The sequence below is a fragment of the Capricornis sumatraensis genome, chromosome 1 (assembly GCF_032405125.1).
Source record: "Capricornis sumatraensis isolate serow.1 chromosome 1, serow.2, whole genome shotgun sequence".
Lineage (NCBI taxonomy): Eukaryota > Metazoa > Chordata > Mammalia > Artiodactyla > Bovidae > Capricornis > Capricornis sumatraensis.
Window position 1 is genome coordinate 135,706,176 of NC_091069.1, and position 16,212 is coordinate 135,722,387.

Here is a 16,212-nt window from a genome sequence, read left to right on the forward strand (position 1 = left end):
TTCACAGTCCAACTCTCACATCCATACATGATCACAGGAAAAACCATAGCCTTGACTAGATGGACCTTAGTCGGCAAAGTAATGTCTCTGCTTTTGAATATGCTATCTAGGTTGGTCATAACTTTTCTTCCAAGGAGTAAGCATCTTTTAATTTCATGGCTGCAATCACCATCTGCAGTGATTTTGGAGCCCCAAAAAGATTAAGTCTGACACTGTTTCCACCCAAGTTTAGTTTTTAGTCTTTTTCAATATTTAGTTTACCTTAAATTTTTATATTACCTTCAGATTTCTGACATAACAAATCTTTAATGGTATTGTATTTATAAAGGAATATAAATATGCTAAAAGATGTAAGAATTTACTGTTTGGTCATACACAAAAATATTCATCATTGCTTCATGTCTACTTTAAAATGTTTCACATATTATAGTGAGTTTTAACATCCTGGTGTCACAATATTGGGAAGAAATCTTCATGACTCTAGAAAATCCAAATGTTAGACTAATAATATATCAAGGGAATCTCCTGTACTTCTTATTAGCTCTAAGTGGTTCCTCAGCAACCAATCACAAACTGTGGGAACACATACTATAGACTGTGACATCCTGACAACCAAAGCTATGCTTTTAAATTTTACCTGCCTGAAATCAATCTATCTAATCTACCTAATCTATAATCTATCATTCTTACACCTTCTGCCTTACTCCAAAACTGATTTAGATACATTAAAAGTAAGGGATATAAAAATAAAATGTAAATGTAAAAGGAAGACTAGTGAGAGCAAAGGAAGATTAGAGTAACAGCAACAACAGCCACAAACAGGTCAACCCAGGAATTCGGTAGTTATATGAAATACAGAACCCTAAACTACACTCATTTTCTAGAAGCTGGACTTTAATCTGGTTCTAAGATTTCTCATAACCTGGGGAAACGTATTCCAAAGAACATTAAGTTAGTATTTCACGTGTGCATGCTAAGTTGCTTCAGTGGTTTCCAATTCTTTGCAGCCCTGTGGACTGTAGCCCTCCAGGCTCCTTTATCCATGGGATTCTCCAGACAAGAATACTGGAGTGGCTTGCCATTTCCTCCTCCAGGGGATCTTCTGGACCCAGGGATCAAACCTGCGTCTCTTATGTCTCCTGCCTTGGCAGACAGGTATTTTACCACTAGTGCCATCTGGGATACAGTTAAACACCTGGCAAGAGAGTTCTGAACCTGGGGAAAGTAAATTGCCCACTGACAGTTAAATTATGAGACTACAAAGTGATTTTAATGAGAATATTGACTCCTAGATAAGCTAACCTTGAAGGTAAGTGAAATGAACACACACACACACACACACACACACACACACAGCATAGTTTGACAGAGGAGTTACGAATCATGGAAGCATGGACTGTAGCACACCAGACTCCTCTGTCCATGGGATTTTCCAGGCAAGAATACTGGAGTGGGTTGCCATTTCCTCTTCTAGGGCAACTTCCCAACCCAGGGATTGAACCTGGGTCTCCTGCATTGGCAGGCAGATTCTTTACCATCTGAGCCACTAGGGAAGCCCATAGAAAGTGAAAGAGGAGAGCGAAAAAGTTGGCCTAAAGCTCAACATTCAGAAAATGAAGATCATGGCCTCTGTTCCCATCACTTCATGGGAAATAGATGGGGAAACAGTGGAAACAGTGTCAGACTTTATTTTTGGGGGCTCCAAAATCACTGCAGACGGTGATTGCAGCCATGAAATTAAAAGACGCTTACTCCTTGGAAGAAAAGTTATGACCAACCTAGACAGCATATTGAAAAGCAGAGACGTTACTTTGCCAACTAAAGTCCATCTAGTCAAAGCTATGGTTTTTCCTGTGGTCATGTATGGATGTGAGAGTTGGACTGTGAAGAAGGCTGAGCACCGAAGGATTGATGCTTTTGAACTGTGGTGTTGGAGAAGACTCTTGAGGGTCCCTTGGACTGCAAGGAGATCCAACCAGTCCATTCTGAAGGAGATCAGCCCTGGGATTTCTTTGGAAAGAATGATGCTAAAGCTAAAACTCCAGTACTTTGGCCACCTCATGAGAAGAATTGACTCATTGGAAAAGACTCTGATGCTGGGAGGGATTGGGGGCAGGAAGAGAAGGAGACGACCGAGGATGAGATGGCTGGATGGCATCACGGACTTGATGGACGTGAGTCTGAGTGAACTCTGGGAGATGGTGATGGACAGGGAGGCCTGGCGTGCTGCGATTCATGGGGTCGCAAAGAGTTGACATGACTGAGTGACTGAACTGAACTGAACTGAACTGAATGTATTTTCAAGTTAGTGTATACTGTGTTTAAGGATACATTATGGGTTTCTTTCCCCCCATGATGGATATCGATGTTCCTTGTGGATGAGAACTGAGTTAAATAATGTTAAATATGTTCTGGAAACACTAAGTTAAACATTATTAGATCAGTTTCCTTAATATCAGAAATCTAAGGGTCTTTAATATGTAATTTGCATTATGAGTCTGTGGGGGGAATAAAGCATGTAAGATTTCTCAAGCTCAGTTGACAATTACAGCAATGTTCTGCTACGCTTTTATTGCAGTGTTTCACCTTCCTGCACAAAGAAAGATCCAGCCTCCCCTGCCATTAGGTCAGAACAATGTGAATGAATTCTGGCTAAGAAGGAGAAACAGGAGGGGTATAAACCACTTCCAGCCTGGACTTATTCTTGTAATTCTGCGGTGTTCTCTTCCTGCCTTGTGACTTTGGAGGTAACATATTCCGGTCAGCATAACTACAAGATGGAGAGGTGTCACCTGTTCCGCACTGAAATGTGATACAAAAGGAAAATGCTCTTGTTTCATCCACTCGTTAAGATTTTAGGGTTCACTTGTAATTTCAGCCTCACTTTGTGAAGCCTGAGGATTGTAGGCAACCTCCTAATTTTGGGAGAACATTTACAAATATCATTTCTTAGCATGAAATGTTGTACAGAAGTAAATGGTTGAAAAATAAACACTAGAGTATCTGAATGAATGATTTTGCCCATAGGATTACTGCAAGTTTACCAAAAACCCCTGAGTCTTGGTTTCCGAATGTTTTATTTGCTTGCTTGGAGGCCACTACTCAAATAATTAAGTATACTATCTCCAAAAAAGTAATTCAGTGGGGACGAACAAGACATATGTTTTAGACATTTGCTTTCACGTACTCATGATTTTAGAGCTTTCCTTTGTCTGTTGGTCAGGGAAGGGGACAGGGAAAGGATGATTGGTCATCATTATTCCTGCCACTTTAGAAAATTGCCGTCAGGCTCTTAGCCTGCAAAGCTCAGTGTCTTTTCAGTTTTCGTTTGTCTGCCTGGTACAATGGGTGTGATTTGTTGTAACACTACATTTCTTCTGTAAAGGAGAATTGTCTGTTCAGGCATCTCCTTTTACACAATTTTAAAAAATAGTAACTAAGCTCTACATTTTATTTGAATTCTACCAGTTTTTCTCTAATGCTTCTTTTCTGCTGCAGAATCCCATCTTGGACATACCATTCCATTTAGTTGTTGTGTCTCTTTAATCAACTTTGGGCTTTGACAATTTCTTAGACTTACCTTGTCTGGCATTTCCTGGTCTGGGTAGGTATCTCTATGATGTTTACTCTCATAGGTAAACTTGGCTAGATGACAGTGCCCAGTTATTTAACTATATACTAACCTAGGTGTTGGGCTTCCCTGGTGGCTCAGTGGTAGAGAATCTGCCTGACAATGCAGGAGACACGGGTTCAACCCCTGGGTCAGGAAGATCCCCTGGAGAAGTAAATGGCAACTCACTCCAGTATTCTTGACAGGGAAATCTTATGGACAGAGGAAACTCGTGGGTTATGGTCCATGGGGTCATAAAAGAATCAGACACGACTGAGAGACTTAACAATAACAACCTAGGTGTTAGAGTGAAGGTATTTTATAGATATGGTGGCTAACATCTCCAGATGGTCCTTGATTTAGGATGGTTTGACTTATATATATATATATATTTTACTTTACAATGGTGTAAAAGCAATACACATTCAGTAGAAACTGTAGTTTAAATTTTGAATTTGATTGTTTCCTGGGCTAGTGATAAATGGGAAGAAACCCTCTCAGGATGCTGGATAGTGGCAGCAAGCTCAGTGCCCAGTCAGGAACATGATTAGGAAGGCAACCACTGACATAGTTAGAACCATTCTTTCACTTTCAATACAGAATTCAATAGATTACCTGAGATAGTCCATGCTTGATTATAAAACAGGTTTGGCGTTGGACAATTTTGCCCAACTGTTGTAATAGTAAGTGTTCTGAGCACTTTGAGGTAGGCTGGGCTAAGCTGTAATGTTAAGTTGGTTAGGTGTATTAAACACATTCCAACTTCCAATCTTTTTAACTTAAGATAGTTTTATTGGGATATAACTATGTTGTAAGTAGAGCAAAATTATTATAATGGTTGATTTTACAGATTACTCTAGATAATGTGAGTGGGGCCTCACCTGATCAGTTGAAATACTTGGGAGCAAAACCAGGTTTTTCAGAGAAGGAATTTTGCTTCAAGATGGTAATATAAACTCTTATCTGAGTTTCAAGTTTGCTAGCCAGATCTACAGATTTTGGACTTACCACTCCCCATAATCATGTGAGCCAATTCCTTAAAATAAATCTGTTTCTATTTGCATTATATATATTATGTAGAGATATGCACACATATAAAATCTTATATATACAATGATTTATATGTATAATCTCTTGATATATGATCTCCATATTATATGTATGTACACAATGTATATGTTTTATATTACACAGAGGATATGTATATACAACTCTTGATTTGTGTGTGTATCTGTGTGTGATTTTTTTTTCATGGTTAGACTGGAGTTACAGGTCTGAGGATTGTATTTTTGCAATTCTCATCACTCTCAACATATCAAACCAAGAGTGCACATTATCAGCATGACTTAACTGATGATGCAAGCCATGACCACCTGCTGAGGTAATATCTCAGATTTTTCCGCTGCAAAGTCCTTATTCCCTTTTACCTACTCTGCTCTTTAGAAGGTGGTCACAGAGTGCAGCCCACACTCAAGGGAGGGAATTAGGGGTAAAGAGAATTGAGTTCTCTACCTTCTTAAGAGGGAGTGTCTATGAAAACCTTCAGCATTCTCTTGGACAGGAGATTTGTCTCTTCTTCACATTTACTTATTTACTCAATCATTTATATCAGTAAGAACTCATGGATATTTATTTTATGCTTTATGCAGGGACATATTATTTTGTTGCTCAGATTATTTCAGGTATGGCCATTGGTATGGCTATTTCAGGTAAAGGCCATTAATCTTTCAGTTAATCCCTGTTTCCCTTTGACACACTCCATTCTTTTAATTTGAAGGCACCTCTCTACTCTCTAAATACTACCAGAAGCCCTGGACTTACCTGGTATATTCCCTGCCCTAGTCCTAGAATCAGCCATTTGTCCAGGTAGTCCTGGTTCATTCTTTTGGAGAATAACACTAGAAACCAAGATCCATAAGCTGGGTTCAAGCTCTTTTAAATTTTTGTTTCTATGTAAGACATGACAAAAATAATTCCTGGAACTTGAAAACTATCTTGCCACAAAGATCAGTTCAGTTCAGTTCAGTTGCTCAGTCATGTCCAACTCCTTGTGACCCCATGGACTGCAACATGCCAAGCCTCCCTGCCCATCACCAACTCCCAGAGTTTACTCAAACTCATGTCCATTGAGTTGGTGATGCCATCCAACCATCTCATTCTCTGTAGTCTCCTTCTTCTCCTGCCTTCAATCTTTCCCAGCATCAGGGTCTTTTCAAATGAGTCAGTTCTTTGCATCAGGTGGCCAAAGTATTGGAGTTTCAGCTTCAGCATCAGTCCTTCCAATGAATATTTAGAACTGATTTCCTTTAGGATGGTTGGATCTCGTTGCAGTCCAAGAGACTCTCAAGAGTCTTCTCCAACACCACAGTTCAAAAACATCAATTCTTCCGCACTTAGCTTTCTTTATAGTCCAACTCTCACATCCATACATGACTACTGGAAAAACCGTAGTTTGACTAGACGGGCCTTTGTTGGCAAAGTAATGTCTCTGCTTTTTAATATGCTGCCTAGGTTTTTCATAGCTTTTCTTCCAAGGAGCAAGTGTCTTTTAATTTCATGGCTGCAGTCACCATCTGCAGTGATTTTGGAGCCCCCCAAAATAAAATCTTACACTGTTTCCATTGCTTCCCCATCTATTTGCCATGAAGTGATGGGACCAGATGCCATGATCTTCGTTTTCTGAATGTTGAGCTTTAAGCCAACTTTTTCATTCTCCTCTTTCACTTTCATCAAGAGGGTCTATAGTTCTTCTTCACTTTCTGCCATAAGGGTGATGTCATCTGCACATCTGAAGTTATTGATATTTTTCTCACAAAGATAAAAAATTATTAAAAAATTATATGTCTTAATTGCTTCAAATGCTATCCCCTCCCCCCACAGAAGATATTCAAATCCAACTAAAGGCAAACAAACAAGGGAATTCCCTGGCGTTCTAGTGGTTAGGACTCTGTACGTCCACTGCTTGGGGCCTGGGTTTGATCCTTGGTTGGGGAACTAAGATCCCTTAAGAAACGTGGCCAAAAAAAGAAAAAGACAAGCAATATAAATGAGAGAGCCAATTTTTTATCCTTGATTCAGAGGTCATCTATGATCCGTGGTGGAAGTCAGAGTGAGTTTGATGAGCATGAGCTTAGACCCAAATAAGGATAAAAATCATCATTTTTCAGAGTTCATGAGACTCAGTGATAATATGTATCAAGTGTCAGCATAGGGCACAGCAACAAGAAAGCACTCAACACAATGAAATTGTGAGCCAATGAAGTATGTCTTTAAAAAAATCCCCCCCCCCCAAAAAAAAATACCCAGATAGGTAGATTTATCTAGATAGATATATCTGCTAGAATTAGTAAAATTAGGCATCCTATTGCTGTTTCTATATAGCTAAGAGATGCACACTTACCATAAGAAAGATTAAAGGGGACAGAGAGTGACTCTGTGTGTTAGTGTTGGGGGAGGGACCTCTATATCATATGATTGGTTTTAATCAATAGTTGACAACATGACTAGAGGGATCTGTGAAATGAAATTACATGCAGTGTTTTTCATTATTTATATTACTGGAGTGAATGGAAAGTGACACTACAAACTCAGTTAAAAAGAATCCCTAGTGGCTGTAAATAAAGAAGTAATAAAGATATTTCATTTCTGCCCTCCCCCCCTTTCTAGAGGAAAAATAAATGACTTACAGCTAAATAGGTTGAGGTGAGAAATTCTCTAAAGAGATCAAAACATATATTGCATTTCACTGTAAGATTTGCAAACTTCTTCAAATCCAAATAAAATCAACTGGTCAGATTGATGCTCTTAATATGACCAGAAAAATATCTAAACTTGGGTATGAGTATCATACACAGAGATCAAGTGATTCATTAGCTCAAGAAAAATTTAAGAATCAGTGAACTCTCTTGAGTTTTCAGTTTACTTACATATTATATATGTAGGTCTGTGCATATCCACACACCCATGTGTATGCTATAAATACATGTATATCAGAAGAGTTTATTCATACACTTACAGCTGTTTCCTGTTATTAACTTAGACAAGTATGCACAAATAATTCAAACACTTACCTCATTTAATTTATATCTTTTTGTGGCAAATTAACTTGGCATGATACCTATTTTGTTAGTTTTCTGCTTTGCATTGTCTTATTCTAAGTACCAGACAACTGTGGAAATTGCAGATCAATGGTTGATAGCTTCCCCCTTTCTTCAAAAAATTACTTTTAAATTGTGCAAATATTTACTGAATGAAGATGTATGCTTCTGATGACAGCACAGGCTTTCAATCCAAAAAACTGATGGGCCAAACTGATTTTTAATTATGAGCTATCATTTGCAATTCTTTTTTAAAAGATTAATTTATTTTAATTAGAGTATAATTCTTTACAAATTGTGATGGTTTTTGCCATACAACAATATGAATCAACTATAGGTATATATGTCTCCTCTCCATCCTAAACCCCCACCCACCTCCTTCCCCACCATATCCCTCCAGGTTGTCACAGAGCACCAGCTTTGTGTTCCCTGCATCGTACATCAAACTCCCACTGGCTGTCTGTTTTACATATGGTAACGTACATGTGTCGGTGCTATCCTCCCAAATCATCCACCCTCTCCCTCTCCTCACGAGTCCAAAAGTCTGTTCTTTACGTCTGTGTCTCCTTTGCTGCCCTGCACACAGGATTGTAAGTACCATCATTCTAGATTCCATATATATGTGTTAATATACAGTATTTGTCTTTCTCTTTCTGACTTACTTCACTCTGTATAACAGGCTCTAGGTTCATCCACCTCATTAAAACTGACCCAAATGCATTCCTTTTTATAGTCGAGTAATATTCCATTGTGTGTATGTAGTGCGACTTCCTTACCCATTCCCCTGCCGATGGACATCTAGGCTGCTTCCACGTCCTAGATACTGTAAACAGTGTTGCAGTGAACACTGGGGTACACGCGCCTTTTCAATTCTGGTTTCCTCAGGGTATACGCCCCGTAGTGGCATTGCTGGGTTGTATGGTAGTTTTATTCATAGTTTTTAAAGGAATTTCCATATTATTCTCCATAGTGGTTCTATCAGTTTGCATTCTCACCCTTTTTTCCACACTCTTGCCAGCATTTATCGTTTGTAGACTTTTTGATGATGGCCATTCCGACTGTTGTGAGATGATACTTCATTGTCTTTTTGATTTGCATTCCTATAGTAATGAGCAATGTTGAGCATCTTTTCATGTGTTTCTTAGCCATCTATATGTCTTTGGAGAAATGTCTCTTTAGGTCTTCTGCCCATTTTTTGATTGGGTTGTTCATTTTTCTGATGTTGAGCTGTATAAGCTTGTATATATTGGAGATTAATTCTTTGTCAGTTGTTTCCTTTGCTATTATTTTCTCCCATTCGGAGGGCTGTCTTTTCAACTTGCTTATGGTTTCCTTTGTTGTGCTAAAGCTTTTAAGTTTAATTAGGTCCCATTTATTTAGAGGGCCATCCAGGTGGCTCAGTGGTAAAGAATCCACCTGCCAATGCAGGAGATGCAGAATATGTGGGTTTGATCTCTGGATCAGGAAGATACCCTGGAGTAGGTAATCACAACCCAGTCCAATATTCTTGCCTGGAAAATCCCATGGGCAGAGGAGCCTGGTGGGCTACAGTCTATGGGGGTTGCAAAGAGTCAGACATGACTGAATGACTGAATCTTACTTCCTGACTAGGTCCCATTTGTTTATTTTTGCTTTTATTTCTGTTACTCTGGGAGGTGGGTCATAGAAGATCTTGCTGTGATTTATGTCAGTGTTCTGCCTATGTTTCCCTCTAAGAGCTTTATAGTTTCTGGTCTTACATTTAGGTCTGTGATCCATTTGAATTTATCTTTGTGTATGGTGTTAGGAAAAACTTTGGGAGATGGGGAACAGGGAGGACTGGTGCGCTGCCGTCCATGGGGTCACAAAGAGTTGGACATGACTAAGTGTCTGAACAACAACATGGTGTTAGGAAGTGTTCTGATTTCATTCTTTTACATGTAGTTGCAGTTCTTAAGCTTCCTCTGTCACTTAATTGTCCTGCCAGCAGGGTATGCTGGACTGTGAGCAGAAGGGGAAGAGGGAAAGAAATAGAGACCTTGACACCTGGTTGCTGCAACTCACTGGAGGCTGTGGCTGTTCCATTTTGTGTTCAGTGTATTCTGACCTTCTGTTGCCATTAAGAGGTCGCTAACTCATTCATAAAGCTGGCTTACCTAAGAGTCTGAGTAGCTGACACACTAAGAGGGCAGTAGCTTAACAGCACCAAAAGGAATTCACTGTGACCTCCTAGTGCCTTCAGAGAAAAAGCTAAAATAAGCAAATAAAAGCAGTTGTGGGGGAAGATTGATACTTTGGTCATCTGCACGAGTGGAGGAAATGCAAAATCCCCTTTTCTGTAAAGCAGGCTGCACCCCGTGCCTGGAAGAATGTGGATAACAGTGCAGAAGCCTTGAAGGACAGACAAGCAGCATGTGACAGTAACAGTGTGTTCCTGGGGACAAAAAAACTTGGAATATGTCTCCAAATGCTGACTCACCATCCGTGCAGTTACTGATCAAACACTAGCTCTTTATAAAACCAGTGATGATGCTTTTCCCCTCACTTTTACGTAATTGTCTTAAGAATCTGGTAAAGTCACTGAGTGCTTTCTAAAATGAGACACTGGGAATTAAGAGCTACAACTGGAACTCAGGTCTTCTAAACATTATATCACTTCTTTTAAAGCATTTTTCAGGTTTCTAGATGAAACAGTCTGTGCAAGCATACATGAGGGTCAAATATGTCTCTTTGATCCAGCAGAAATGACAAGAAAAATTGTTAAGTAATAATTAAACTTCTGAAATACCTGCCCTTTGGTATAAGTAGAACTATCACAGAATCCCCCTTTGCTCACATAAATAAACAGCACATTCTCTGCACAGTTTTTGCCAAGAGTTAAAATACAGATGTAATGTTTTAAATTATGGAGACAAAAACACTTATAACTACTGTAATCGTAACGATTCCTCACACTACCAATTAAGAAATTCTGCCCTAAAGTATGAATGTTTCTCTGCAATTCTCTACAAATCACCACTAATAAGATAATAGAGCAGAAAAATTAGTAGGGAGTTCATTTGATTTTTTTCCCCCTGAAGGCTGGCTTTAGTGGGAGCATTTATCTACATTTCAATTCTCACGCATTGTGAATGATAAATGAACTCTACTGCATAAAGGACATGACATTGCTGTGCCTTAGATTTCTATTTTCTTTCATCAGAATATCCCACCTAGCAAAATTCATAGCTCAGTGCTTGTCTCTCTATAAGGAATATGTAGATTAGTGAAACCCCAACCCTCTAAAGAACTCTAGTTCAGGACATGAGTCAAAACAGGCAAAAAGAAATAGTCTGAGAGGTGTAAGGCCAGGCAGTCAGCTGCCTCCTTGTTTTGCTTTCTATCAGGCATGTCTGCTCTGCTTCATTCTAAACAGGAAGAGCAATAGGAACCCTATTTTATAATGCTTTCATCACCTGATTCAATGGCTGCAGGACCAGAGACAGTGAGGAGATATTTGCCCTGAAGCTGCAAGCAGAACACCAGAGGAAAACACATTACCCTTCATCGCTTCCCCCAGATCTGTCTGCACTCTCTCCTGTATTATTTGAAGAATAGGTTCCTTATCCAGACAGCCTCCTGTATGATCCCGCATAGCAATGGCTATAACCCTGATGGGTGACAAATGTTGAATTGATATTGCTAAGGGGAGTCTGGAGTCAGAGGAAGAAAATACATGCATTCTTTTACAGTTGCTATGAGAAAAGTCAATTTGTTGTCATTGGTTATTTTTTGATCTCGAGGAACATGGTGGCTAAATCCCTCATTTTATGTTAGAGATGAATACATCAGCTAAGAACAGGGCAAAGTGAGAAACATCAAAGGTACAGAAAAGAAAATGTGAAATAAGTTGACCCTCAGAGTTCAAATGGTATAAAGGGAGAAACATTCTAGGAAAAATGTTTACAATTCAAGTTTTGATGATTAAACACGATGACACTTTCTAGTATTAAACTAAAACACCAAGCATTATTAGCATGATGGGTAAATTCTATTTTTTATAATAAAGCAATTCCTAACACTTTCTTGCTAATATTAAAAAGTGATGGAAATAAGTCTGTAGTCATCTGTTTTCTAGAACATAAAAAATTTAAACAGCAAAAATACTTACCCTAAAAAAGTCAATGAAGCTAGACCACTTTTGATGTTGGTAACAAACACAACAGAGAAGAAAACATTATTATAGGGCAGACAGAATAAAATTTTGCATCTATCTGTTGTGATTATTGAAAATGTTTAACCAATAAAAAGAAAAAATATTCTCACCAGAATACATGGTGATGAGAATGTTACTGATACAAAAATGGAGATGTAAAGTGAAGTATACTGCAAATATTAAAATGTTCTGTAAAGGCTGTTTTCTATGACAGGTAGAGGAAAAAACTCCAAACACATTCTATTTTGGACTCAATATTTTATTTATTTGCATATATTTTTATTTTTCACACCTAGCAATATCTATTTATCATCCTTCTTGTGGGGAAAAACTTGACAAAGGCAATTAACTTGCATTCTATCAGGTATAAATTTGAACTTTACACTGTGAATTCTAAAGACCATATTAGTAAGGTCAATCAACATAATGAAAATATAGCATAGAACTGCACTGGTCTTTATGATTTTCCACAGAGGTAGAAGGGGGGGGGGGCGGAAAACAAGTTTTAGGTGTGAAGTAATTCCTTATCATTTTTTAAAGAGCCATGATAGAAAATTAGCATATATCTTTATACATAAGAAATATAAAGAAAGGTAAGAAATTATAAGCTAGAACACAAAACGTCAGGGTTGTACATTATGTTATTATCAGTAACAGGCATGGTACAAGATCGTGGCAGCACTAAGATGTTAATAACATATCTGAAAGGGGAAAAGCATTTACAGAAGGCTTTCTTTCAGTTGTTTTCGAGGGTGTATCACCATCAGCTGGCTTCACTGTCAGGAAATCAAACTATTACTCTACTTTGAAATTAAAGCAAATTACACATGTCAGGCCTAGATTTAAGGTTTTACTCAAATGATAAAGAAGATGGTTAAGACACAGGTTTAGCTATAAAAGGAAGTCTCTTTTGCTAATCTCTTCCATTACTAAACCAGTTTTTAAGAGAAAGACTTTCATGTACTCCTTATTAGTCATGATAATCAGGCTAAAAACAAAGAAGCAGTCAGTATTAATGTAAAGGAAAATATTAAACCTTTAAAAAGGTGACAAATACTTTATGTCTCATAAGTACATCATAATTTCTCAGTTACAAATGGCTTACATATCAGTGATTACACATTTGTGGCCTGCTATCTAATAAACTAAGCGGTGATTTCATGATGGAATATCTCACTATTAACTGTCAAAGCAGTTAACTCAGCTTCTAAAAGTGTTCAGGTTTAGAGTTGGAGAGGAGCTTAGATATCTGAGTTGGTTGGTATAATTTCAAGTTACAATAGTACCTAAAGAAAAAAAAAAAAGTATTAACTCCCACACTTAGTCCATCAGGCATATGTGCATAAGTGTGGGGAAGATCTCAGAGCTGAGATAGGCATTTAAATTTCACTCTAAAAAAATTATATAACATCACAGTCAAATCAACATTAGCAGAGACAACTGTGCAATATTTTTTACTGGTTGAAAGTAAAAGATGTTTTCTAAAATGTTACAGTTACCAGGTCAAGCCTTCAGAAATGAAGATACTAGCATCTACCAAGATATTAAATGAAATAGAGACCGAAAGGTAAAACTTATGCAAAATAAGGCATGGATGGGTTCATAGGCAACAACTTTTATATCTGACACAATTCTTTGTTTTATAGTATTACTATATATTTATTACAGTATTTCTAAACACATTTTGAGAAAGGAAAGTAACAATCTCTAGTGTCTTGTAATTTAGACCAAGAGATACCAGAACAAATTAAAGTCACCAAATATTTGCCTTAAAAAAAATACTGTACTCATTCAACAGAAATAATCAAACATGGACACATGATTCAAATTTGAACTTAAAAGGATTAAATAATTGGGCTGTAAGGCAAAATTCTTTAAAGACATGATATACAACACTTCAAGGATTCTAGCTGGACAATGTAGTCTAGGATCGCTAAAATTTCAAAAATATGTCCCCTTCTACTTTTTAAAGAATAAAGATTGACATTCATTTTCATAAACCAATACTGAATTTCAGACATCGGACATTTCGGCTAGACAAATATATTTTGAAAAGCTTACACATTACAAGTTCTGGGACAGTGAGCGTGGGAAAACAAAGCACAGGTCTTCCTCTGTGGGAGCTGAAATCAGATCTCCTCAGTTGGGCAGGTCCACATTGCGAAGGATGAGGGCCACTCGGTTTGGAATGTATACCTAAATCAACACAGTCGTGTCAGTGCATTTGAAAGAAACACTGGGCTTGATATCGTTTCAAAGCACGATGCAGTCCGCTATTGCGTAAATTTACAATTCTACTGGCTCTGAGGAGGCTCTATTCGACAGTTCTGGCATTAAGACGCCTTTAAAACGATCACCGCTAGAGGGCTCCATACGCTTTACAATACCGATGCTCCCCAGACACAAAGGACAGAAATAGCCTTGGCGGCTCTGGTTCCGAACTAGCAGGTGGTGAAGGCAGGCTGCCCTCCAGTTCACAACTGGAGGTAAATAAAAGTCACATACAAAAGACTGGTCAAGTCAGGACACTTATTATCGTTCTGGTTTGTGTTTCTCCTGTCATTTTAGGAACAAAACCTTAACAGTAATAGTACAAGGTTATCATATGTGTATTTTAGTCCCTGCCCCAATTTAAATCAGTCAAGAGGCTTGCCACTGACTGAAGGTGCAATCCACTTCTTTGCATGCCCTGCAGAGTCCTGATTCAGCTCCTTCTTGAATACGTGCAACTCCCCTCTCAGACATGCTCTTCACTTATCCCTTCTCCCTTTACCAGCTCTGGCCACAGAGCCTTGCCGGTCCTTGAACACACCATATCCTTCCCTTCCTTCCTCGAGATCTTGGCCTCTGCCTGGTCCCCTGTTCAGAACACTCTTTCCTGGGTAAGTTCCCTATCTCTTCAGTTCAGTTCAGTTCAGTCGCTCAGTCGTGTCCGACTCTTTGCGACCCCATGAATCGCAGCACGCCAGGCCTCCCTGTCCATCACCAACTCCCAGAGTTCACTCAGACTCACGTCCATCGAGTCAGTGATGCCATCCAGCCATCTCATCCTCTGTTGTCCCCTTCTCCTCCTGCCCCCAATCCCTCCCAGCATCACAGTCTTTTCCAATGAGTCAACTCTTCGCATGAGGTGGCCAAAGTACAGGAGTTTCAGCTTTAGCATCATTCCTTCCAAAGAAATCCCAGGGTTGATCTCCTTCAGAATGGACTGGTTGGATCTCCTTGCAGTCCAAGGGACTCTCAAGAGTCTTCTCCAACACCACAGTTCAGAAGCATCAATTCATCGGTGCTCAGCTTTCTTCATAGTCCAACTCTCACATCCATACGTGACCACTGGAAAAACCATAGCCTTGACTAGACGGACCTTTGTTGGCAAAGTAACGTCTCTGCTTTTCAATATGCTATCTAGGTTGGTCATAACTTTTCTTCCAAGGAGTAAGCATCTTTTAATTTCATGGCTGCAATCACTATCTGCAGTGATTTTGGAGCCCCCCAAAATAAAGTCTGACACTGTTTCCCCATCTATTTCCCATGAAGTGATGGGGCCGGATGCCATGATCTTTGTTTTCTGAATGTTGAGCTTTAAGCCAACTTTTTCACTCTCCTCTTTCACTTTCATCAAGAGGCTTTTTAATTCCTCTTCACTTTCTGCCATAAGGATGGTGTCATCTGCCTATCTGAGGTTATTGATATTTCTCTTAGATCTTGAAAAATCCCAACTCCATGGAGAGGTGTTCTTTGACAACTCTAGACCTGATGGTGTCTCCATTTCATTTTCTATCACAGCACCATTTTTCTTTCTATCTGAACATTTAACACAATTTGTAATTTTTTTTTCAAGTTTATGATCAACCCTTCCCACTAGACTATTAGGTTTACCAGGGCAGAGGCCATATGTCTTCGTATTTCTAACTTTTAGTAGGTGCCAGTGGATAAAGTAGGTGCCAGTGATGACTAAATAAAAGAATGAATAAAGGAAGAAGTAATTGTGGGATCAATATGTGTATATTTCATAAGATATTCTTTAATATATCTGCATCTAAAATAGTTTTTATAAAACTGAGAAGTGATTTGAACTGCTTGATGCTTAACTGTGTGCTATTTTACACATAAGGGATTAATTACTATTAACAAAGCAGAAAGTAAAAATAATATTACATATTATTGTCATCATTGTGAGAGTATGTCCCCATTTCTGAATTTGTGAATAAAGCACAATTTTCAGTTACTTTAACTGAAAACTTGACCAATGGTTTAAAAGAAAAAAGAGAAAGGCTTTTATAGTTTAGAACTAGAATGAAAGATGAAAAAAAAAAAAACAAAAAAAAAAC

The 16,212-nt window shown here is 38.5% G+C and overlaps 1 protein-coding gene across 1 annotated transcript in view; it reads right to left on the bottom strand.

The window, feature by feature from the left end:
* Positions 1 to 12,173: 12,173 nt before the first annotated feature.
* Positions 12,174 to 16,212, bottom strand: part of GBE1 (1,4-alpha-glucan branching enzyme 1) — a 306,336-nt gene continuing 302,297 nt past the window's right edge. The window contains exon 16 of the mRNA XM_068972275.1: positions 12,174 to 14,077. Coding sequence (XP_068828376.1) covers positions 14,021 to 14,077 — 57 coding nt within the window. The 3' untranslated portion in view covers positions 12,174 to 14,020. The remainder of the gene's footprint in view (positions 14,078 to 16,212) is intronic.